General features: G+C 40.2%; 2 protein-coding genes across 3 annotated transcripts in view; both read right to left on the bottom strand.

The window, feature by feature from the left end:
• The window catches only part of LOC125486037, a 69,507-nt gene extending 60,553 nt beyond the window's left edge, over positions 1–8,954 (bottom strand). Inside the window, exon 1 of the mRNA XM_048611813.1 lies at positions 8,827–8,954. Coding sequence (XP_048467770.1) covers positions 8,827–8,875 — 49 coding nt within the window. The 5' untranslated portion in view covers positions 8,876–8,954. The remainder of the gene's footprint in view (positions 1–8,826) is intronic.
• Positions 8,955–13,044: 4,090 nt separating this feature from the next.
• The window catches only part of LOC125486087 (CMRF35-like molecule 1), a 21,460-nt gene continuing 8,608 nt past the window's right edge, over positions 13,045–25,896 (bottom strand). For both annotated transcript variants that reach the window (XM_048612202.1, XM_048612204.1), the window contains exons 5-7: positions 22,547–22,647; positions 17,876–17,931; positions 13,045–13,572 (exon numbers count right to left, since the gene is read on the bottom strand). In XM_048612202.1, the coding sequence (XP_048468159.1) occupies positions 13,381–13,572; positions 17,876–17,931; positions 22,547–22,647 (349 nt within the window). In that variant the 3' untranslated portion in view covers positions 13,045–13,380. The remainder of the gene's footprint in view (positions 13,573–17,875; positions 17,932–22,546; positions 22,648–25,896) is intronic.

The following is a 25,896-nucleotide window of genomic DNA, read 5'->3' as shown; positions in this document are numbered from 1 at the left end:
TGGATTATTCTAAATGGTGTCACGTAAAAGGTCATTACACAAGATGGGAGATCATCGTATTTGGGGTGATGTATTGGCATAGATTGAGGATTGGTAAACACATAGAAGGCAGAAAGAACAAAGAACATAAGAACCAGAAGCAGGAGTAGGCCATCTGACTCTTCGAGTCCACTCCACCACCAAATAAGTTCATGGTTGATTTTTTCATGGCCTGAGCTCAACTTATTCACCCTATCACCATAACCCTTAATTCATAGAATCCCCACAGTACGGCAACAGGCCATTCAGCCCAAGAAGTCCACACTGACTCTCCGAAGAGCATCCCACTCAGACCCATCACCCTATCCTGCATTTCCTATGGTTGATGCACCTAACCTACATATCCCTGAACACTATGGGCAATTTAGCATGGCCAGTTCACCTAACTTACACATCTTTGGACTGTGGGAGGAAACCGGAGCACCCAGTGGAAACCCATGAAGACAAAGGAAGAACATACAGATAATTGCCCAAGGTTGGAATCGAACCCAGGTCCCTGGTGCTGTGAGGCAGCAGTGCTAACCACTGGGCCACCACGCTGCGCTTTCCTTTACAGTTCAAAAATGATCTATCCTAGCTTTAAAAACATTCAATGCGAAAACCTCAACTACTTCACTGGGCAGTGAAGTTTCATAGATTCACAATCCTTTGGCTGAAGAAGTTCCTCCTCAATTCAGTCCTAAATCTGCTTACCCTAATTTTGAGGCTATGCCCTCTTGTTATAGTTTCACCCGCCAGGGGAAACATCCTCCCTGCTTCTATCTTATTTATGCCCTTCATAATTGTATCTGCTTCTTTAAGATCCCCCCTCATTCTTCTAAATTCCAATGAATATAATCCCAGTCTATTCAGCTTCTCCTCTTAAGCCAACCCTCTTAACTCTGGAATCAACCTAGTGAATCTCCTCTGCACCCCCTCCAGTGCCAGTGCATCCTTTCGCAAGTAAGGAGACCACTCCAGGTGTGGCCTCACCTGCATCCTTTGCAGCTATAACATAAACCCCCTGCTTTTAGACTCAATCCCTCTAGCAATGAAGGACAAAATTCTGTTTGCCTTTTTAATTACCAGTTGTACCCAAAAACCAACCCTCAGCACAGCAGCATACTGCAATTTTTTACTATTCAAATAATATGCCTTTTTACTGTTATTCCTACCAAAATGAATGAATTCACATTTATCAACATTGTACTCCATCTGCCAGACCTTCGCCCACTCACTTAAACTATCTATATCCCCCTGCAAACTTCCAGAGTCCTCTGCGCACTCTGCTCTACCACTCATCTTAGTGTCATCCGCAAACATCGACACACTACACATGGTCCCCAACTCCAAATCATCTATGTAAATTATAAACAGTTACAGTCCCAGCATTGATCCCTGAGGCACACCACTAGTCACTGATTGCCAGCCAGAAAAGCATTCATTTACCCCTATCTCTGCTTCCTGTTAGTTAACCAATCCTCTATCCATGCTAATACATTGTGTGCTACACAAAGCACCTTTATCTTATACAGCAGCCTTTTGTGTGGCACCTTGTCGAATTCCTTTTGGAAATCTAGATACACCACATCTACTGGGTCCCTGTTGTCCACTGTGCTCGTAATATCGCCACAGAATTCCTGTAAGCTAGTTAAATATGACCTGCCTTTCATGAACCCATGCTGCATCCGCCCAATGGGACAATTTATACCTAGATGTCTTGCTATTTCTTCCTTGATGATAGATTCAAACATTCTCCCCACTACAGAAGTTAAGCTAACTGGTTTATAATTCCCTTTCGTTTGTCTGCCTCCTCTTTTAAACAGTGGCGTCACATTGGCTGTTTTTCAATCTGCTGGGGCTGCCCCAGAGTCCAGTGAGTTTTGGAAAATTACCACAAGTGCATTTGATATTACTCTCACCATCTCCTTTAGTAGGCTGGGATGCACTCCATCAGGTCCAGGAGACTTTCTACCTTTAGCTCCATTAGCCTGCCCAACACTACCTCTTTCAGGATAATGATTGTGTCTAAGTCCTCATCTACCTTAGTCTCCTTGTCATCAATTACTGGCATATTATTTGAGTCCTCCACGGTGAAGACTGACACAAAATACCTGTCCAATGCCTTGGCTATTTCCTCATTCCCGTTATTAAATCCCCCTTCACATCCTCTTAAAGGACCAATGTTTACCTTAGCCGTTTCTTTTCGTTTTACATATTTATAGAAACTTTTGCTATCTCTCTTTATATTCTGAGCTATTTTACTCTCATAATCTACTTATTTTTCTTCATAGCTGTTTTTGTTGTGGCTTTCTGTTGACATTGAAAGATTTCCTAATCTTCCACTTTCCCACTGGTCTTTGCCATTTTGTATGCCTTGTCTTTCAATTTGATAGCTTGCCTTATTTCCTTACACATCCGTAACTGATTACCCCTTTTCCTACAGTCCTTTCTTTTCACTAGTATATACTTTTGCTGAGCACTTTGAAAAATTGCTTTGAAAGTCCTCCATTGTTTCTGAATTGTCCCACCATAAAGTCTTTGCTTCCAGTCTACTTCAGCCAACTCCTCCCTCATCTTATTGTGGTCTCCTTTGTTTAAGGATAGAACCCTGGTAAACGAACGACCGTACTGTGATTGCTCCTTCCAAGAAGATCCCTAACTATGAGATCATTAATGATTCCTGTCTCAGTACACAGGACCAGATGTACGGTAGATTGCTCCCTCATCGGTTCCATTCCATACTGTTCAAGACAATGACCGCGGATACATTCAATGAACTCCTCCACAAGGCTTCCTTGACTGGCCTGGTTTGACCAATCGACATGTAGATTAAAATCCCCCATGATAATTGCCGTGCCATTTTTATAGGCATTAGTTATTTCTTTGTTTAATGCTTGCCCCAATGTGATGTTATTATTTGGTGGCCTATAGACTACGCCTATCAGTGACCTTTTCTCCTTAGAATTTCTAATCTCCACCTAAATTCCAACCTTATTCTCATAGAACCTATATCATCTCTCACTACTGCCCTGATGTCATCCTTAAATATCAGAGCTACACTCCCCCCCTTACCTTCCTGTCTGTCCTTCTGAATAGTTTGATACCCCTGGATATTTAATTCCCAGTTATGACCATCCTGCAACCATGTCTCCATAATAGTTACCAAATCATACTCATTCGCGATGATTTGTGCCATTAACTCATCTACCTTGTTTTGAATGCTACGAGCATTCAGGTAACGTGCCTTTAAGCTAGTTTTAATACCATCTTTTTGAATTCTAACATCTCTGTTAATAGAGTCGGGATTAAGGAACTTGTTGAGTTTGGAAAGATGTAACTAATGGAGTGCCACAAGCATCAGTCCTAGAGCATCAATAATTTACCATCTATAGTAATAACTCGGAGTGGAGTGCAGAATACCCTACGAATAATAAAAATAAATGAATCATTGGGATTACATGCATTTTACAATTTATACTTCTTGCTTAACACTCAAAACCACAATTGTCTGCAAACCTCTTTCCTGACCAAATCTAGTCCACAAACTACTCTGAGCTAATTCCTCCATATAGAATAAAAACTGCGGATGCTGTAAAACAGGAACAAAAACAGAAATTGCTGCAAAAGCTCAGCAGGTCTGGCAGCATCTGTGAAGAAAAAAGTCAGAATTAACGCTTAGGGTCCGGTGACCCTTCCTCGGAATGGTTCTGAGGAAGGGTCACCGGACCCGAAATAGTCACTCTGATTTTTTCCTTCACAGATGCTGCCAGACCTGCTGAGCTTTTACAGCAATTTCTGTTTTTGCTACTACATACAGAACTTAGTCATTCCTATGAGGTGATCTCCAGACAAAACTAGTTCAACTCTCTCTTGACAAAATCCAACAATCAGCATCCAATTTCATGTGAATTCTTTAACTCATTGGCTGTTTTCACTTTAAAGTTGGAATGCATTCACAAGTTAGCTGTAACAAGGCTGCCTACAATGCCACATGAATATATGGCTCTTGACTTTGTGACTGCCAGACACTAAACATCAACAAACGAGCTAAATACTCAGGGAGCTGTTCTTGGCATCAGGGCTGCATTACAGCAAATATAGTACCAAGGGCTCACTAGAAAACTCAGCTCAATGACGGAAAAAAAGAAACATTCTCTGATGGCCAAAATTAATTCTGACACAAGAAAATGGTTGTGCTAATCAGAGACTAATTATTGTAGATCTTGCTACTATGTTGCTGCTGCTTTCAGGCTCTCTCTTGGCCCTTTCTTTCTTTCTCTCTATCTTTCTCTCCTTATTCTTGGTCTCCGTGTCAATCACCTCATCCCCCGCAGTGGAACTGCCAAGAAAGAATCTATGACCCAACTGTGCTTATCAATGATTCTCTCTTTCTCAGAAGGTCAGGAATGAGTCTCGTTTCTGGTGATCATAGAGTGGGAGAGTTTATTCACAACCCCTTGGTGGTACCTAAAGCTGCACATCAGCAACGTTCATGTTTGGTTTAATGAGCAGCAGGTCAACATTTGCACCATATATGGAGCTCACTCATCAGGAAGGTGCTGACCACCTCCCTGACATTGACTGACACAACTGACTAGAATGGAACCATACCATCCATTTCGACACAGTGGCCACCAAAACAGGACAAAGGCTGAGTGTATTACAATGAGTAGTTCACTTATTGACCTCCTTAAGACCTCTGTGCACTCTATGGACTGCTAGGAAGATGATGGAATTGTCATCAATTGTTCAAAAGGGTGCACACACAACAACATTGGAGAAGCTTGACATTATAGGGTCATTGAGTCAGAGTCATGCAGCGCAGAAACAGACCCTTTGGTCCAACCAGTCCATGCCGACCATAATCCCAAACTAAACTAGTCCCATCTGCCTACTCCCGGCCCATATCCCTCCAAATCTTTCCTATTCATGCACTTATCCAAATGTCTTTTAAATGTTGTAATTGTACCCACATCCCCCATTTCCTCAGGAAGTTCATTCCACATGTGATACACCTTCTGTGTAAAAAGAAATGCCCCTCTTGTCTTTTTAAAATCTTTCTCCTCTCACCTTAAAAACGTGCCCCCTGGTCTTGGAATCCCCCATTCTAGGGAAAAGATAACTTGCTTAGTGCTTGGGGTCAGTCAGATCAGTTGGCTGGATAGCTGGTTTTCAATGCAGAGTAATTCCAACAGTGTGGGTTCAATTCGTGTCACTGGCTCAGGTTATCATGAAGGACTATCCTTCTTTAACCTCTCTGCTTGCTTGAGGCATGGTGACCTTCAGGTTAAACCACCACCAGTTGTCTCTCTCTGATGAGAAAGCAGCCTTTTGGGATTATAGTGACTTTGCCTTTCTCTATCACTAAGTTCAATATCCATATTTGCTACCAGTAACACGGGCACTATTTGAAGCTTGTTCTGTAACAGCTCACCAAGTGAGTTTGATAATACCTCTTTGCACCATAACAACTACAAGAAAAGTCATGGAAACAACAGGCCATGCACCACCTTGCCTTGGACATATGGTCATACGTTGACAATAACTTGAACATCCTACACACCACCACTGTGGGAGGATCATTACTGTGAGGTCTGCCAGATATAAGGAAAATTTCTCAAGGCACCTACACTTAGATGATGAATCCAAAATTTATGACGTTGCCAACACCCTGAAACAAATAATTTAACAAAATGTACTGGCAAAGATATCGTCAGAAAGGAGTCCTGTTCTTTTTGCTGCAGTTTGCTGCAGTACACATGGAAGATTCAGTTATAGGTTTCAGTGGCAGTGGGGGTGGGTGGGGGTGGGCAGGGGCTGGAGGTGGTGGGTGATGGGAGGGAGAGAGATGTTAGCTAGCTCAGTTGGCCATGTGTCTATAATGTGGTCCAGTACAATGTCAATAGTGCAGGTTCAATCCTTGTAATGGCTGTACAGTTCAAGCAGCCCTGTTTCCTCCTCACCTTATAGAGTCATAGAGGTCTACAGCATGGGAAAAGACCTTTTAGCCCATTAAACAAGTAAAAAAAAAAAGAACAGTGGAATCTGGAAGTGAGAAGCAAAATCAGAAATTGCTGGAAAAACTCAGCAAATCGGGCAGCATCAGCGGAGAGAAAGTAGAGACAACATTTCAGGTCCAGTGACCCTTCTTCAGATCCTCTACAGTTCTGAAGAAGGGTCAGTGGAACCAAAACATTAACTCTGCTCTCTCCACAGATGCTGCCAAACCTGCTGAGATTTTCTAGCAATTTCTGATTTTGCTTCAGCCCATTGAGTCTGCACAAGTCAAACTATTCTAACCCCATTTCCCATCACTTGGCATGTAGCCTTGTATGCCTTGGCATCATAAGTGCATGTCTAAATACTTCTTAAATGTTATGAGGGTTTTGCTTCTACTGCTTTAAAGGCAGTGAGTTCGAGATTCCTACCATGATCTGTGTGAAAAAATTTTCCTCACATTCGCTTTGAGCCTCTTGTCCCATGCCTTAAATTTATGCTCCCAGGTCCCTCTACCAAGGGGAAATATTCCTTCCTGTTGACTCCATCTATGTCCCTAATAATTTTATAAATCTCAATTATGTCTGCCTTCAGTCTCCGCTGCTCTAGCTATGTATAACCAATTGTCTCTGTCTAATGGAAAGAGATGTTTATGTCCTTTGTGGACAATGAGTCCTTAATAGTACAATTATTTTTGTGAAAGTGGGTTGTAACAATTTCTGTCTGTGCTATCAAAGTATATGATCAGTTTAGATTCAGATTGCAAATTGTTGATTGCTTAACATATGCAAATTTATCAATAATCTGTTGATAGTTTCATAGAATCCCTACAGTGTGGAAAGAGGCCCTTCAGCCCAACAAGTCCACACCAACCCTCAGAGCATTCCACCCAGACCCATCCCTGCATAACCCACCTAATCTACACATCCCTGAACACTAGGGCAATTTAGCCTGGCCAATCCATCTTTGGACTGTGGGAGGAAACCAGAGCACCCGGAGGAAACCCACGCAGACACGGGGAGAACGTGCAAACTCCACACAGACAGTCACCAGAGGCTGGAATCGAACCCAGGGCCCAGGTGCTGTGAGGCAGCAGTGCTAACCACTGTGCCACCGTGCCACCCCGTTTATTTGTTCAGTGTACCAGATCGCTGGGGCTGAAAATATGTCGGTTCTTTTCTCCACTGTAATAATAGCCTGTTAGTGATACATTTGATCCCATTGGAATTGCATGGGCCAGCAACACTACACAGAAAGGTTCGGTGCTGTGTCTGTATCAACTCAACTGAGGTATCTTGTTGGACACAAGGCTATAAACGGTGACATTGTTGTTGAACTGCAGAGTACATTCCTGGTCCCAGAAAAGAGATTTAAAAAAAAAAAAAAAAAAAAACTTACTTGCTACAGCTTTACCTGACTGATGGCTCTCTTGCCTAGCCTCCAGAAGAAAAGCCCTGCCTCAAAAAATATATTGCAGTGTCAGGTAGTCGGTTCTTTATATTATTCTTTGATCAGATGTAGGTGTAGCTCGCTGGAGCAGCATTTCTTGCTCATGCCTAATTGCTGTTGAGTTGGTGGCGCTGAATTGCCTTCCTGAACTGCCTCAGTCCACAGGGGTCGGTATACCTATACAGCACATAGGAAGGGACTTCCTTCAGCGTTTCTGGGTCAAATCCTGGAACAGCGATATGTTCCAAGTCAGAATGATGTGTGGCTGGGAGAGGAACTTACAGGTAGTAGTGTTCCTCTGCCTCTGCTGCCCTTGTCCTCCAAAATAGTGGAGGTCATGGGTTTAGACGATGCTGTAAAAGGAGTATTCATGTTACCAGTAACATCTTCACCTGAGATGGCCCACTTTGAAGGGTTAGGTATGTTAGGTATAGGTTTTGCTCAACCCTCAGTCCCTCCTGACAAACTTCAACATGCTGCTCAAACAGAAACAGAAATTGTTGGAAAAGCTCAGCAGGCCTGGCAGGGTCTGTGAAGAGAAGTCAGAGTTAAAATTTTGGGGTCCAGTGACCATTCCTTAGGACATTCCTCTGATGCAGCAAAAGCTGGAACAAGAAGAACCTGGTACAAATTCCAACTGTGCCTGCTCCAGTAGCAGCCAAATACCATGGAAATATATCAACTGCTGCAAACAAAACCTCCAAAGTTTCTCTTGAAATGTGAAGAACCAGCAGAATCTTGAAAAGCAGAAAGTATTAAAAAAAATTACGTGAGAAGGCCTTTTGACTTAGTAGTAGCTGATTAAGAAAGTTCGTAATGATCACATTAATTAGGTTTTTCTATGAAAAACTAAGTGACATGTTGAATAAAGCTGACAAGTAAAAGGCCAAGAAATCCTTGGCTAGAAAGCCAGAAAAAAAAAAGCCCATCAGCCCTGTAACAATTCTGTGATTCTGTGACATGAAGCTTTAACTTGCAACAGGCAAATGCTGACCACATTCTCATAATTATTTTAACAAACGCATAACACAACTGGCTGATTGAAGACTCTCATTACATCTTAATCATTAACATTCCAATATTGTTGTAATTTCCACAATGGCAAATTGATTATATGCATAATATTCTCCCGTCTATTGAATATACACTGAATATCTTCCTGCGTTGTGAAAAATCAAACTTTACAGAAAGCATCAAGCTTTAAGAGCACATCTCTATATAGTTACAGACAATAAAACATTGCACATTTTTTCAAATACAAGTAGCGTTTAAAACAGAACCTTTTTTTTGACAAATGCCTGAAGAGAAACGTAAAAAAGTAATCTCTCGAATTTGGATTCAATCTATTTGTTTGCTTACCCGATAATGAAACTGCAATGAGGATGATAATAATATCAATTACTTTCATGATTAAAAAGGTCTGGCCAATATTGTGGACAGAATGCCTTATGTGCGGTATGGTTTTATTCAGAATCTGTGGTCTCCTTCCTGTCTGATAGACAGAATTCATGGACTTAGCAATAATGAAATGTTTGCCATAGGTTGCGCAAAAGCCATTGCAAGGTTATCTATTACACAAGGTAATGCTGTAAATGTCATGCCATGTTTTTAGTGATTTCAGACTTTGTCGTATCAGGTGATATTCTAATATTTGCTCATTTACATCTGATACTCGTGTTTTGCAGACCCAATCACAACCAGTACCTGCTTTCAAGTTCATGCATAATTAGAATCACTGTTACATCTCAGCACGTTTGTAATGTAAAATTAAGTCACGCTCTCAGAGCAAGTGTTTGTAAAGTTTTAATTTAATAAAGAAAAAAATGCAGTAATTTCAACAAGTAATAAAGTCGTCGCACAAATACAATAAAGAAACAGATATCTGGGAGTTAGCAATTTTTCACCAACGACATATTTAAATAAAAAAAATGTATTAGCATACTATTAGTACCTCAGTAAACACATCTGCTAAATTGTTTATGCCTTAAAGTTTGTTGAATTTAACCATGCTACTTCAAAAGTCAGAAATTGTTATACAAGACATTTCTAAACAAATCATTTGAATTTATACAGTTTTACTTCAAGATTGACAGAACAAATAGGATTCCAAATTTTCATTTATACAGTTGCAGTCTTTAATTTTGTTTAAGTGTCTGGGAACAATTATTCATTACTTCAACTCAGTTGAAGTTTATAGCACACACTTCATTATCTCCCACAGCATTTCTCTAAAATTTCACATCATTTTACTGTCTATCTATCCTGTTAAAATGATCAGAGTTAAAGGTGAAGAATATGTTCAGCCTTAGTATTGCTGGATAATAAATTATAAATATTCACTTCATTCTCAGCCTCTGGTTGATTGTGTATTTGACACCGTACTTGTTTCTTTTTCACAATACTACAGTCACATTTAAGGTTTGAAATAAGTTCAGCTCAGTAATTATTGGCCAGTTGGGTGAAGGATTGTTGATAACAAGGACCAAGACCATAATGTAAAGTAAAAGCAAATTCTACTTAATAGTGATTTACATAGATGCCAATAGGCTGTGAATTCTTGAATGTTGGCACACTCCAATTATGCCAATTGCTGACATTGTGTTAACGACATTGGGCTAGATTTTGCATTCAGTACAAAGTAATGCCACCAGACATTGGTTAACCACTAAGAAACAAATTTCCACTCCTTATATTGTGGGCTTTCCTTTTTCCAAAGGCAATTTAAACATGACTTCAGGGCAAAGGAATCTCCAAGAACGCAGCAGCAGTGTCAGAAACAGAGGAGGCAGCCAATCCTTTAGATGTATTCTCACACAAAAGAAACCCAGGAATTTAAAAGCACTAAACCACAACTTTTATTTCAAATGAGGTTGCTGACTTGCTCGCCGAGCTGGCTTGTTCTCGTTCAGATATTTCATCACCATGTGAGGTGACATCATCAGTGAGGCCTCCAATGAAGCGATGTTGTTTTACTCCACTTGGAATTTGTACGTCTGGTCTGTTATGGTGAGTACTGTCATTTCCGGTTTTTGTTCTGGTTTGTATATGGCACCATAACAGACCAGACAGTATAAATTCCAAGCAGAGTAGAACAACATCGCTTCATTGGAGGCCTCACTGATGATGTCACCTAGTATGGTGATGAAATATCTGAACAAAAACAAGCCAGCTCAGTGAGCAAGTCAGCAACCTCACCCACAACCCGAGCCATAAATCTTTGCTAAAACTTTTTTTTTTAAAATTTCAAATGTTTAGACAGCAGAATAAATGATTATTATTACATTTTGATAGAAGTTTAAATGTCACTATTATAAAACTTGTTTTCTTTCTGTTGAAAATTTGTAATTCCACAAATTTAAAATTGGCTTTAAAGGGCTGGTGATGGTATTTAGTAAGAATTACAAAGTTTGTTTGGTTGTTTAAAACTCATCTCACAGACCAAAATGTAATTTTGTCGGGAGCAAAAAAGACGGATGTTGCTGACTTACAGCATCCGCAGTTCTTTCGTATTTTACGTAATTTTGTTCGGTTTTTACAGAGAGGCTAACATCTCAAAAGTGGAGCTTTTCATTTGGACCAATTGCTTAGGGATTATACACTGGGGCAGCTGAGCAGCTCACTTCATGGAGAAGCATAGAACCATTAACAATGATTTCTGGATTTCTGTGTTACCCTATACACGTGTGGACTCCAAGTTTGTTGTAAGTTTCAATGCAGTAACGATGAAGAAAGCTGACAGATTTGCCAACATTACTACTGCAAAATTCAAACCATTAGCATCCTCATCAATTGTTATCTGGATTAATCACTAACCTTACACGAAGGTAATCCTAAACTGGTTCATCCTTCATGGTTGCTGGACAAATGTATCTACACAATATGATGTTGAGTTGTGGGGAAATTCTTTTCTACCATAAATATATTAAGAAAATCTAACATTGTTAGATTTTGCAGGGTTTACATCTTAAAACTAATCTGGAAGATGTTGTTTAATTTAAAAATAATCATGTGCAAATTAGAATGTTGTTTTTGTCAATGAACCTGTTAGTACTGCTTGAGGTTTAGAAAACAAAACAGGCAGTTTCACTCCATGTGAATCTTGTCCCACTCTGTTTACTTCCATACCATCTTATCAAGAATCCTTCTGTTCATTCATTTAACTAGCACCTCCTTGAAAACATCCATACAATTTATCTGAGTCACTTAATGTGCTAACAAATTTCATATTCTCACCATTCAATAGCTCATAAATGTTCAAGATTTTTTTTTCGCAGATGCCTATTATGATCAAAATATCAATTACTCCATCTTTTCCTGTTCAGATGTGGATTTACAGTCCCAATTACAATACTCGAGATTGGCTTCAACACCAGTCAGTCCCAATTGCACTACTCTAAAGTGAAGTTAACATCAGTCAGTTCCAATTGTAATATTCTGGAAAAGCATTAGCACTGCTCCTAGTCACACAATATTATTGAGTGGAACAAGGGCCATGCACAATTGATCATAGCTCCATTATGCTTAATACTCTGAGCATCTTTAAAACAGAATGTAACCTTGACAACAGGACTCCATTTGTTACATGCTATCAGCATTAAATAAAAAAAAAAAATGGACAAACCAGCAGTAATTTCAATGGTGGTAAGTGATAAAGCATTATTGTGAACAATGCTGTTTGACAGCAATAATTCTGCATGAATTGCTATAGAAAGAATTATTGCTACTTCACACAGAATTTAAAAAATTTTTTAAAGACCACCTTTGCATTATTTCACCCACAGATAGTGAATAGAAAGGAAGGAATTACAGTTGTGTACATTGTCCTGGTGCTGTAAATGTCTGAATATGACAGTCACAGGACATCAGAATATAAGATTTGCCCATCAACATCTGTGGTTCACCCATCCATCCATCCCTGATAAAAGAGGACTTGCCCTTTTTTTTAAGTTTTCGCCTGGCTTTGAAAAAATGGCCAGCATTTTACCAGAGTGAGGATAACTACATACCAATGCTCTCTCTAATTTTTCAACGTTGTGTGCAGACCTTTGACATTTCTCTGCAGCCATGTGCTTGAACACTTTAGAGGGAACATTGCTGGCAAGTTCAGCAGGCAGTAATGCTGAGTATAATGTCGCAGGTTATATGTTCAGGGGAACATGATAGGCCATTCAGCCCCCTAACCTGCTGTGCCATTCAACTGAGTCATGGCTGATCTGTATCTTAGCTCCATCAACTTCCCATTCTTCCTTTGATTAAAACAGTATAAGGAACTAACCTGATTCTCCATGTTCATTGCCAGTTCACAACAATGCTTTTTAAACTAAATTGTTAAACATTTCAAAGGATATTCATTTGCCTACCCATAAGTCAGGGTAAAATTAAAACTTATAACTGTTCCGCATAAAAATCTGTCAGTCTCAATTATGAGTGTTTAGATTAACGTTTACCTCAATACCCTTTTGGAAGATATAATTCCATATTCCCACCCCACCCCCCACTTCATTTAAAGAACTGATTCCTTCAAAAGGAACTAAAGAAAAGAGCTAAATAAAAAGCATTAGCTCAGAAATTCCCAATTCTAAATTTAATATTCTGCTTCCTTGCCCTGGCCAACAACTCACCTACTAGCTGGCTTCCCACATCCCCCAAAACCTGTTCCCACCATTCCTCCGACTTGAGGAAATAGGGTAGACAGCGAGACAAAAAAAGGACACCTGACAGCAAGGATTCACGCCATTGGCAAATATCAGAAAAATTCAGGAATACTGCCTGGGATTTTTCCAATATGGACTAGCTGGACATGAGGAGGCAACTTATACTCACACCCTATATGGAACAATTTACAATTTACAGGAATATCACTCTTCAGAAAATGGGTGGAAGGTAGCTTGCAGACGCTTTGATGGAAGAACATTACTTTTTGAATACAACTGTTGAATACTCTGTTGGTTCTGAAGCAGGAGGCTCGGCAACAGCTGGCTTGATTGCTTCCTGACTGTTGGAGGTTCTCAGCTTCTCGAGAGCAGCAGAATCGTCCTGAGGATGATTATTGGGCTGAATCATCACAGCGGCATATGTAACTCCTTCTTCCAACTCCTTTGACAACTGAAGATAAAGAGTTTATGATATGGTTGAGGAAAACAAAGGGATGAGTCAATTCATTATAAAAGCACATGAATAGAAAGGTCAGGTGTAAAGTGATCTCTTCTATTTTAGAAAATATACTCGCTGTAAAACTCTATCAGTAACTAAGCAGGGAAACTGCTCCCTGTGTTAATTATTAACGTTGTTTCTGAGAAGAGTATTAACCATTCCAGTGTTACTTTTAATACTCAAGGGACCCTGGGCAAGGGGTCATCATGGTCACTCTGCACGTGGAGGGTCCCTGGTTCAAAGACCGGTCAGAAACCTTTTTGAAACTTGGACATCCACGTATGAGGAAAGGATGGGTTACTCTCCTACATTGGGATCTGGTGATACTTTGTTAGTACCCAGCCTCTGAACTAGGAGTCAGAGTTCAAGTCATAGAGTCATAGATTTTATACAGCATGGATAAAGAACCTACTCTTTGGTTCGACTTGTTGGCGCCGACCAAACATTTCAATCTGATCTAGTCCCATTTGCCAGCATTTAGCCCATATCCCTCTAAGCCCTTCCTATTCGCATACTCATCCAGATACAATTTAAGTATTGTATTTGTACTTTCTCTGACAGCTTGTTCCATACACGCATCACCCTCTGCATGAAAATGTTACCCCTTAGGTCCTTTTTAAATCTCTTCCCTTCTCACCTTAAACTTATGTCCTCTAGGTTTGGACTCCCCACCCTAGGAAAGAGACCTCTGCTAATTGCCCTATCCGTGCCCCTCATGATTCTATAAATCTCTAAGGTAACCCCTCAGCCTCTGACACTCCAGGGAAAATAGCTTCAGCCTATTCAGCCTCTCCCTATAACTCAAACCCTCCAGTTCTGACAACATCCTTGCAAACCTTTTTCGCACCCTCGCAAGTTTAACAACATCCTTCCTATAGAAGGGCAACTAGAATAGTATGAGGTATTCAAAAAATGGCCTCACCAATGTTCTGTACAGCTGCAAAATTACATCCCAACTCCTCTACACAATAATATGACCAATGTACCAAACAATTGCTTCACCACCACTTTCAAGGAACAATACACCTGCACCCCTAGGTCTCTTTGTTTGGCAACACTCCCAGGGCCCTACCATTAACTGTATAAGTAGTGCCTAGGTTTGCCTTATCAAAATGCAATACCTCATATTTATCTAAATTAAGCTCCATCTGCCACTCCTCAGCTTATTGGCCTGTCTGATCAAGGTCCCAATTGTACTCCGAGATAGCCTTTTTCACTGTCTACTACATGACCTATTTGAGTATCATCTGCAAACTTACGATCCATACCTCCTATATTCTCATCTAAATCAAATACATTAATGACAAAAATCAGTGAATCCAGCATTGATCCCTATGGCTCACTACTGGTCACAAGCCTCCAGTCCAAAAAGCACCCTCCATCACCACCCTTGGTCGCCTAATTTCAGGCCAATTGTGCATCCAATTGGTTAGTACCTCCAGGATCCCATGTGATCTAACCTTGCTAACCAGTCTACCATGCCTTGAACATTTGCCGATGTCCATGTAGACAACATCTACTGCTTTGTCTTCTTCAATCTTCTTTGCCCACCTCTCTGAAAAACTCAATCAAGTTAATGAGACATGATTTCCCACAAACAAAACAATGATTCTCCCTAATCAGTTCTTGCCTTTCCAAATGCATATAAATCCTATCCCTCAGAATTGCCTCCAACAACTTACCCACCACTGATGTCAAGCTCACCAGTCTATTGTTCCCTGGCTTTTCCTTCCAGCCTTTCTTAAATCATAGCACTGCATTAGCCAACCTCGAGACTTCCGGTACCTCATCTGCGCGTATCGATGATACAAATATCTCATCTCTAGCTTCTCACAAAGTCCTGGAACTGATCAGTTCATGGGGATTTATCTACTTTTATGCACCTTAAGACCTCCAGCACCTCTTCTGTAAGATGAGCTCTTTTCAAGATATCTCTATTTATTTCTCCAAGTTCTGTAACTTCCATGTGCTGCTCCACGCTAAATACTGAAGCAAAATATTGGTTTAATGTCTCACCCACCACCTGTGGCTCCACACATAGAAGGCCACATTGATGGGGCTCTATTCTCTCTCTAGTTACTCTTGCTCTTAATGTAGTTCTAGAATCTCTTTGGATTCTCCTTAACTCTACTTGCCAAAGCTGTCTCATGTCCTGTTTCTGCCCTCCTGACTCACATGCTCCAAAGATTTGATTAAAATGACTATAATTGGCACAACTTCCTTCACAGTTTAAGATATGAGAACTTGATAGGTTGAAAGGCCTCGTTTTAGTTCGACTCCATAAAAAATATCTTAGCGATTGACCTGGTTGCACGTGCTACAGGGCATATATCTTAGTTTCCAACTAAGAAGAGCCTAGGCTTCAAAACTTAGATCAGGACTAGCTTGGAAACTTCCACAACAGATGGTGCAATCAGAAATAAAAGGGAGGAAGCTTGAAGCTGAGAGTTCTCCCAAATGTGGAAGGTAGGGAAGAGAGAGAGAGTTTTCCACTATTTTTATGAACCACCATTCCACCCACAGGACTCTATGTCAAGGGAGTAAGTTGACAAGCAGTGGTTATATTATCCTCTTAATATTTGCCAATATGTATGTCCAGGAGGTTTCAGCAGCTTGTGACCCAGAAAAGTGTCAGAGAAAGGCCTGAAGCAGCACTAGGAGGGATGCCCACTCCTGAGGAGGAGCCGTACCACACTCAAACCATCAACTCTATTCTCTCTCCACAGATGCTGCCAGACTGGCTGAGTTTGTCCAGCATTCTTTGTTTGTTTCAGATTTCTGGCATCTGAAGCATTTCACTTTTACTTGAGGGATACCTCCCATCTGCTACCACCTAGTCAGGTGCAAAATGCCAGCTGGTCACTGGCGTGCACCTCTCCCACTCAGTTAACTCCAGGCAGTATTAATTGTTTTAACTGCTTTTTTCTCCCTTGAGCCTCCTGCTTTGCCTGCACCATAATTTTACTAGTTGTGCATTTAAAGTCCTCTATTAAGACCATGAAGAATAGGAACAGGCCATTCAAACCTGCTTCAACATTCGATGGGATCATGGCTGATTTAACATTCCTCATGTCCACTTTCCTGCCATTTTTCCATAACCCTTGATTCCCTGACTCATCAAGAATCTACTTCAGCCTTAAATATACACAAGGACTATGCCCCCACTGATCTCTGTGCCAAGGAGTTCCAAAGACTCTCAATCCTCTAGAAGAAATTCCTTCCCATTCAGTCTTAAATTTTCACCCCTTTATTCTGAAACTATGCCCCTTGGTAGTAGCACAGTGGTTATCACTGTTTCCTCACAGTGTTATAAAACCTGGGTGCAACCCCAGGCTTGGTTAACTGTGTGGAGTTTGCATGTTCTCCCGCATCTGTGGGGGTTTCCACCGGGGTGTTCCAGTCTCCTCCCACAGTCCAAAGATATGCAGGTTAGGGTGGTTTGGCCATGCTAAATTGTCCATAGTGTCCAGGGATGTGCAGGCTAGGTGGAATAGCCATGGCAAATATGGGGTACAGGGATAGGGTGGGTGGTGTTGGTCTGAGTGGGATGCTCTTTGGATGGCCAGTGCAGACTTGATGGGCCAATTGGCCTCTACCACCTCAGTACAGAGTCTATGATGAGGAGAAACATCCTCTCAGCATTTACCCTGTCAAGCCCCTTAGAATCCTATATGTTTCAATGAGATCACCAGTAAGTAGAGTCACAAGTTATTTAGCCTTTGCTCATGTGAAAATCCCTCCATACCAGGTATCATCCTAGTGAACCTTCTTTCAATTGCCTCTAATGAAACCATATCTTTCATTTAATATGGGAACAGCTGCTGGGCTGGCAACTTGTGTGATGCTTTCCCTGTTACTGGTAAAACCATGGTGGGGGCAAGGGCTACACTCCTGTACATTAAAACCCATCGGCTGAGGAGTGTAAAGTTCAGCCCTAGATCTGCAACCTTTCCCTGTGTACTCAACATTGCTGTCGCTCCTTCCATTCCTTTGATCAACAAAAACATAGCAACATTTCATATTTTGTACAAACAATTGAACTAGCATTAAACGCCACAGGCTGAAATTTCCAAATTTCCCCCAACCACTGTGTGCAGAAACATTTCTAAGCATGACTTCCGAAAGACCTGGCTCGAAGGATCTTCAGATGAATGCATAAAGCATGCATATCCATCGTGTCCACACATCACTTCATAGGCCAGTGGGTTCCACAAGTATTAAAAAACACGGCATTGTCAACAAGTTGCAGTCTTACCACAGAGTTTGACTTTGGGATAGAATTTTCTATTGTTGATTCCTTCTCTCTGCTATCTAAAAAAAAAGCAAGCATAAAGGTCATGAATAAAATGGAAGGAAGAACCGTTTTCAATTTATAACCGTAGCTGCTTCTTAATACTAAATTGCACGTTCCGATTTCCCAATTCAACATTAGACAAAACACTGGGATAAACAAGAGTATTGAGGCAATTTTGGAAAAGCAACGGGTAAGTACTACATAAGTTGCAGAAAAATTTCATGAAAACATCATCTCATAATTAATTACGTAAGAAAACTGGAAAATTAAAACTGGTTTGCATTAGTTACTTGTTAGGTAAAACATTTCCAAGCTATGTCAGGCAGTTGTATTGAATCTTATGGTACATCCTGGTATTGCTTCACTGTTCAATCACTTTCCATTAATATAAAACTAAATACAATTCATTTTGTATTTAGCTCTTGGTAAAGTGTTTAATTTTTTTTTCCCGTTTGCATTAACAGATTATATTTCTCTTAAATATTAGTTTTTCTATCAGCACATATTCCAAGGCTAAATTTAAAACGTTCCCATTGGAAAGATTAGTTCTGTTATCGAAATTAACCAATTTCCAACTCCACTGGAATCAATAGAAATGGAAAGTACATGATCTCTGAAATGGGTGACAACTCTGCATCACTCCTTGCTACATATGGTTGGTGAGTAGAAATGTTTTTCTCTCGTGCATGTTACCTCTAAAATCATGTATGTATGTGGCTGTGCAGCAGGCTGGATGTTACTGCGTAGCTTTGTTCGATGTTAACACAATTGTGCATAAATCGTATACAGGTATTGTGCCATTGAAAGAAACTAGTCTTGCACAAGTGCAATATTTTCCACAGTCTTAATTATTTCTGTTTCTCCACTCTCATTTTGTTTGCTTTGTGTCCTTTGCCTTTCACCTTGAGGCTGTCTCACACTTTCCCCTCGCTGTTGTTTTGGCATCTTGAGACTTGTGTAAATCAAGATGATATCACTGATCAAATGTCTCTGACATCAGTAAGAATGATGAATGAGCATGTAAAGAGAGCTATATTTGAGAACATGCTATGTGTATATGTAAACAAAGGAGTGTGACAGAAAATAAGGAGTTGCAGAGCCCTGAGTAGAGACAAGACCAGACAACCTCAGAGACTGCAGATAACAAAGTGTAGAGCTGGATGAACAAAGCAGGCCAAGCAGAATCAGAGGAGCAGGAAAGCTGACGTTTCGGGTCTGCTCCCTTCTTCAGAAATGGGGGAGGGGAAGGGGATTCTGAAATAAAGCGAGAGAGAGGGGGAGGCGGATGGAAGATGGATAAAGGAGCAGATAGGTGGAGAGGAGACGGACAGGTCAAGGAGGCAGGGATGGAGCCAGTAAAAGTGAGTGTAGGTGGGGAGTTAGGGAGGGGGTTGGGCAGCCCAGGGAAGATGGATAGGTCAAGGGGGCGGGGATGAGGTTGGTAGGTAGGAGGCGGGGGTGGGGCTTGAGGTGGGAGGAGTGGATAGGTGGGAGAAAGGACAAACAGGTTAGGGAGGCGGGAACGAGCTGGGCTGGTTTTGGAATGCGGTCGGGGGAGGGGAGATTGTGAAGCTTGTGAAGTCCACATTGATACCATTGGGCTGCAGGGTTCCCAAGCGAAATATGAGGTGCTGTTCCTGCAACCTTTGGGTGGCATCGTTGTGGCACTGAAGGAGGCCCACGTTGGACATGTCGTCCAAGGAGTGGGAGGGGGAGTTGAAGTGGTTCGCGACTGGGAGGTGCAGTCGTTTGTCACTCAGACTGCAAACGTGCAGACATCCACAGTCTTAGATACTCCAGAACAGTATCTCAATATGCAAGTAATTGTGTTCACTTGAAATCCCACCATAAGGCAAAGTGACAGCAGGAGAATAGACCTCCAGAGCCAGGATCCAAAGTTAAAACAGTTTCCAAGAGATGCAACAGAAAATCGAAGAGTCTGAAGGCAGGGAAGAGACCTCAGAGGACTTAATTATAGGGCAACAGCGTGGGAAGACTCCAAAGAGCAATAAAAAGCAATTTGGAGGATCTCAAAGCCTATTTATGAACTGGCAGTACTCTGAAGTGCTAAACCACAGAATTAGAATTCTTCACAGTAATGAGGAAAATTCCAAGTGTTCACTCAGACCAGTTAACCATGCTAGTGGGTAGAGTATAGTTATTCCAAGCTGTGGGACGTACACCTATGCTTCAGAGAGGGTACAGAGCGGTAAAACTATTACAGACATGGTCCAGCACCATCACCCTAGTGTTGAACTCAGGAAAAGAAGATTGGGATCTCTACTGAGAGTTCCAGATTGTCTCGTTCTGTGAGATTTGGACCTTGAGAGGGTGGGGAAAGATGTGGTTACAGTGAAAATGATTAATAATGTTGATGATTGCAAAGGCAATGTAAATAACTAAAAACTAAACCACTGGAATAAAATAGATCAAGTAGAGAAACTTGGGGAGTTGAGAAATAATGAGATTGAAGGCACCAGGCTAGAATGAGTATGTGAAGAGGGAGACCTAAGCACTACACTAGAGAGGTGTATTTGAGATCCTAGTATATACAGACATAAATAATGGGTGTTATAGTACACAAGGAATTGAAGAGCCTTCCTTAGTATTAAGGAACAAACAGGTTCATGGATTGTGCATGTACAGATAGCCGCAGCCTGGTATGCTACGGTCTGCTATGACAAAAAGGCTATTCTATTGTATTCTGTTCTATTTCAATGTGCAGTTAGTACGATCGACATAAAACATGATTAAACAATTATCGTGCTGTCTTTCTGCCTGCTTCTAACCCTTTGCTTTATGTCCCTCTCATTGGAAAAGTAGATATTTCTTTTCACATCTGTAAACGATACTTGATCTCACTCAATACTTCAATATTGCCCCTATTGAATTACACTGGGGAGTTGGCCATTCATCTGAACCATTGGATAGCTCGTACAAAATGCAGTGAACCAAGAAAAAACTGCTTATAGACTTCAAACTCCCAAGAAAAAACTGACAGACATAAATACAGACCTTACAACACACAAGCTCATCATAAATTAAACTGTAGGCTTCATTTTATGAACTTCTACCAGCTTCTCGCAGGCATGCTACAAAGCTGATCTAAATCAGTTGTTGCCATCTCATGGCCACCTTAATACAATCTCACCTTCATTTTGATAGCCAGAACAAGGAATCAGTGTAAGATGAACTATCACTTATTTGTAGTTTCATTTGGTTATTTCTGAAATTTTATGTCATGTTTCAATCTTCTCTCAACTGTTTCCTTGGTAAATATAATTGATGGATTAAGATGTTGTTTTTAATAAAGCCTTTCCAATGGTTGGAAGAATATTTGTCATAATATAACGTCCTTAATCAACCGCAAACCTCTAAATTTCACCTTGCACGAATCTAAATCTTCACCTGGAGCGTTAAATAATTAAACTCAAAGGCTGAGCTAGTGCTATCAATACATTAACATAAAAGCAAAATACTGTGGATGCTACAGATCTGAACGATCAGAATGTGCTGGGCAAACTCAACAGGTCTAGAAGCATCTGTGGAGATAGAAACAGAGTTAATATTTCGAGTCTAGAATGACTTTTCTTTGTAATGGTTTCAGTTCTGATGAAAAGTAATGTTGGAATCAAATTATTAACTCTGTTTTTTTCTTCACAGATACTTCCAGATCTGCTGAGTTACTCCAGCACTTTGTCATCAACAGATTACCATTATGGCGTGATTTACACTTGTGCTCTGACTTCTTTAATAAGTATCACCATTACCTGGTTATTTGTTTCACTTACAGTTTGCAGGACTTTGCTGCATACCTTGCCCTGCTTAACCATAATAAACAACATTTTATAAGTAATTCAATGGTTGGGAAGTATCTCAGGATGCTCCGAGGAAGTTTTAGAAACAGAATTTATTTTTGTTTTCTATACACCTTTGAGATTGAGGAATATCTACCTTATTCAATTATTTTAAATGAATCTAACTTGATGCTATAACAATTGGGTAAATTAATTTCAATTCTGCATGTGATTATCTATCAGCTGACTAAATAATGATTAGTTCTATTAACAAAAGGGTCATTTGATAGCTCATTCATACATCTGGCTTTTCATACTTGTTTGAGAAATTATAATTGTTTCAGTCTTTATCCAGTACCAAACTGGACCGTGGTTTTGCTTCCTAGTACACAACAAATAAAGAAAATGCAAACAAGTGGTCCTTTTAATTAAGAAATAAAATCACCTTTTGTATTGCTAAAATGACTCCCAAACATTTTAGAATTATCAGCAAGAAACAAAACATGTTGCTATGCACTACACACAAATTGCCACAATGTTACTGGCAATCCTGTCACCATTATATTGTACTGAATGGGCATTGCAACAGAGTTCCTATTCTTCCAAAGAGATAAAGGAAGTACCGTCATTCTTGGCTCAGTGCTTCACTGAACTTGGTGCCAGGTTGAAGTGTAAATACAAGGAGATTTCTGTCCTAACAAAATGTACGTTCTGTTGAAATGCAGATGTAGGTACAATCTCAATAGTAAATCAAGACAATCATTAAAACACGTTCCAAGTCAAGATACATTTTTTGTTTGAGAGGTATAAAAATTGTTTTTACTTTAGACCTTACCATCATCTTTGTGCTTTCTTATTTTTTTGACAGCTAGTATCACAAGCCCGAGAAACATCACCGTCAGAATTCCAAAGATTATTCCGAGCGTTAGGAAAAGTCTTGGTGGTTTGTGTAAAAGCAGAGAGAAATGGTATGAGTTTAAGGACAAATGTAATCATCCACATATGTACCATAACATATAATGATGTACAATAGTGCAACATTTTGTAATACCTACCAAAATGGGAGGCGATGGCCTTGTGGTATTATCGCTAGACTGTCAATTCAGAGACCAGATATGTTCTGGGGACTGGGGTTCAAATCCTGCATTGGCAGATAGTGGAATTTGAATTCAATAAATATCTGGAATTAAGAGTCCAATGATGACCATGAATCCAATGCCAATTGTTGGGAAAAATCCATCTCGTTCACTAACGACCTTTAGGGAAGGAAACTGCCATCCTTACCTTGTCTGGTCTACATGGGACTCCAGACCCACAGTAATGTGATTGACTATCAACTGCCCTCTGGGCAATTAGGGGTGGGCAATAAATGCTGCCTGGCCAGCGACGCCCTCATCCCGTGAATGAATAAAGGAAATAAAGCAAATGTTTCTGATGATATCATAGGGTAATCGAGTGGGCTGTTATTTAATGTCACTGAATTAATGGTCCAACTACTTCAGTTTTCACAACAGATTGTTGTTCATCAACTGAAGAAGAGTTATTCACCCGAAAGGTTAATGCTGTTTCTCTTTCCATAGATGTTGCCTGACCTGCTGAGTGTTTCCCAGCATCTTCTGTTTCAATTTTGTTATTGTTTAATACTTAGCATTATTTTATGCTGTGATGGTGAAATAAATATCTAAATTAGAATTGTCACTAGAACTAAATTTGGTATTATAACATTGATCTTAGCATTAATATTAAAATTCTCTGCATCTCTACCGCTCTTCACCTCTAAGTTGTGAGCCATATTTCATAGTTCCCCACTGAGGCACTCATCATCCTTACTTGGAAATATATTGTTGCTCCTTCACTGTTGCTGGGTCAAAGTTCTGGAATTCCCTCCTTAGGGGCATTGTAGGGCTCATACAGCACAAGGACTGCAGTGGTTCAAGAAGGGAGCTCACCACCACCTTCTCAAGGGCAACTAGTGATGGGCAATAAACTCTGGCCCAGACAGCAGTGCCCACATCCCGCAAGTGAATAACATGAATGAATAATGCCTTATCTCTCATAATATGGCTGTGTCATATTTAATCTGATAATACTCCTCTTAAACGCCTGGAAACATTATACATGCCAGATGAGGAACTATGAAAGTTCCTCACTCTCAATCTCTGCCCTTGCCTGAGGCATGGTGACCTCTCAGGTTAATCACTACCATCAGTCATCTCTAATGAAAGAACAGACGTCTGGTCTTCCTGAACCATGGCAACTTTACTACATTGAAGGTGCTATATCAATACAAAATGTTGTTTTTATGAATGCCAAATCATATAAACCATTAAACTACTATTTGTCCTGTTAAACCTTCCTACCCTAAGTTTTTCTGCTACTTCCCTCTGACTCCTATTTTTAACATTCTAATTATGTTGCATTATTTTCTGATGCCTCATGAATTAAAACTCCTGCCAGTCTATTCCCTCAGTAAGTGAACAGAGGAAACACCAGAGAAACAGGGTAACTCCCTTCTAAAAATAATCTTTCATTTACCAATATTTATGAGCATTTTTGGTCCCACCATTCAGTATGTACAAATCTGATTTATATCAATGAAAAGATATCTCTGTATTTTACAAATCGTTGGATTTCAATAACGACTGGAAAATGCTGTATTACCAAGCAATTCTCAGCATGCTTTTCTAACATTAAATTTAAAAGAAGGGGTTAAACATTCTCATATTTTTGTCTATTTGGGATTTGCTGTTCATCATGCCCATTGGTAACTGATGGTGATTGAATACTAGAATAGGTCAGTAACTCCATTATCATCACAGTGCACGATTGTCAAGATGATAGAGTGGTGAATCTTGCTGTTTCCTTTGTCTAGCAATCCCCATGTCCTTAAACTCAACCTCAGACTACATAACATGATTTGCTGATTAACATGATTTAAACTGACTGTGCATGACTAAACAGTTACTTAACTGATTCTGGTAAGTATCAGGCACGCCCCAGTATGGACTTTCTTCTGCATCCGTAAGACAATTAAGAGCTTTAAGTCATATCATTTTGTCGCTTAACCATTGTATATACAGAACTGCAATGACTTGCAGTTGGCAGGCACACTTGGTTATTCCTGAACCATGCAGAGGAAAGCATTCATTACATAAGTGTTAGATCACTCGGCAACCCAGGGGAATACACTAGATCAACACATAGCTGTTAAATCACAAAATTGTCTTCCCATTTCAAACTGAGTTGTTGTGTTGTTAAGAAGAGTTATGGTGAATATTATAATTTTCTTTGGTTCTAGAGTGTGGTTGACATCTAAAATACTGAACTACAAGTATAGTGAGAAGGCTACATTTCCTTAAAGCTCATAATTAAACTTATAGCATATATAGGTTAACAATGTAATTGTGGAAATTATTTTGCTGGTTTCTTTTTAAATACTCATCCTTCTTTTCAAATCTTTCTATAGTATCATACCTCCACATCTCTGCAATATCCTCCTGCTCTACAACTTTCTAAGATATTTGCATTCTTTATAATCTGGCTGCTGAGTGTCTCTGATTTCAATTGTTCCTGTATTGATGACCATGCCTTCAGATGCCCAGGCTACAAACTCAGGAATTCCCTCTGTAGAGTTCTCCACCTTGCTACCTCTCTTTCCTCTTAAAACTTATCTCTCTGACTAAACTCCTGGTCACCTGCGCTAATGTCTTCTTGTACAACTCAAAGTCACATTTAACTTGATAATGTTGGTACGAAGCATGTTGGGACACTTTGTTACATTAGAGGTGCTATTTAAATGCAAACTCTTTAATGTAGTGGTGCTCATTTGAGGACACTGTAATGGGTTAAATCACATTGCTTATTAATCCTGTTGATTGGTGTTTGGTTTAGATCAGTTGACTGGACAGATGATTTTTTTTCCCCAACGCAGAGATGCGTTGGGTTCAATTCCTGTCATTGACTGAGGTTGCCATGAAGGACTCTCCTTCTCAATATCTCCCCTTGTCGAAGGGAAGGTGTCCCTCAGGTTAAACCACCACCAGTTGTCTCTGTCTAATGACAGAGTAGGCTATGGTGACTTTACTTCTGTCCTGAGTTTCTGGTAGTAAAGGGGAAAGTTGTAACTACTTCATGCTCCTGGCAGAGATAGTAGGAACTGCAGATGCTGGAAAATCTGAGATAACA

The sequence above is a fragment of the Rhincodon typus genome, chromosome 25 (assembly GCF_021869965.1).
Source record: "Rhincodon typus isolate 14 chromosome 25, sRhiTyp1.1, whole genome shotgun sequence".
In the NCBI taxonomy this organism is placed as follows: domain Eukaryota; kingdom Metazoa; phylum Chordata; class Chondrichthyes; order Orectolobiformes; family Rhincodontidae; genus Rhincodon; species Rhincodon typus.
Note: the sequence above shows the minus strand (reverse complement) of the source record. Positions and strands in the feature narration are given on the sequence as shown.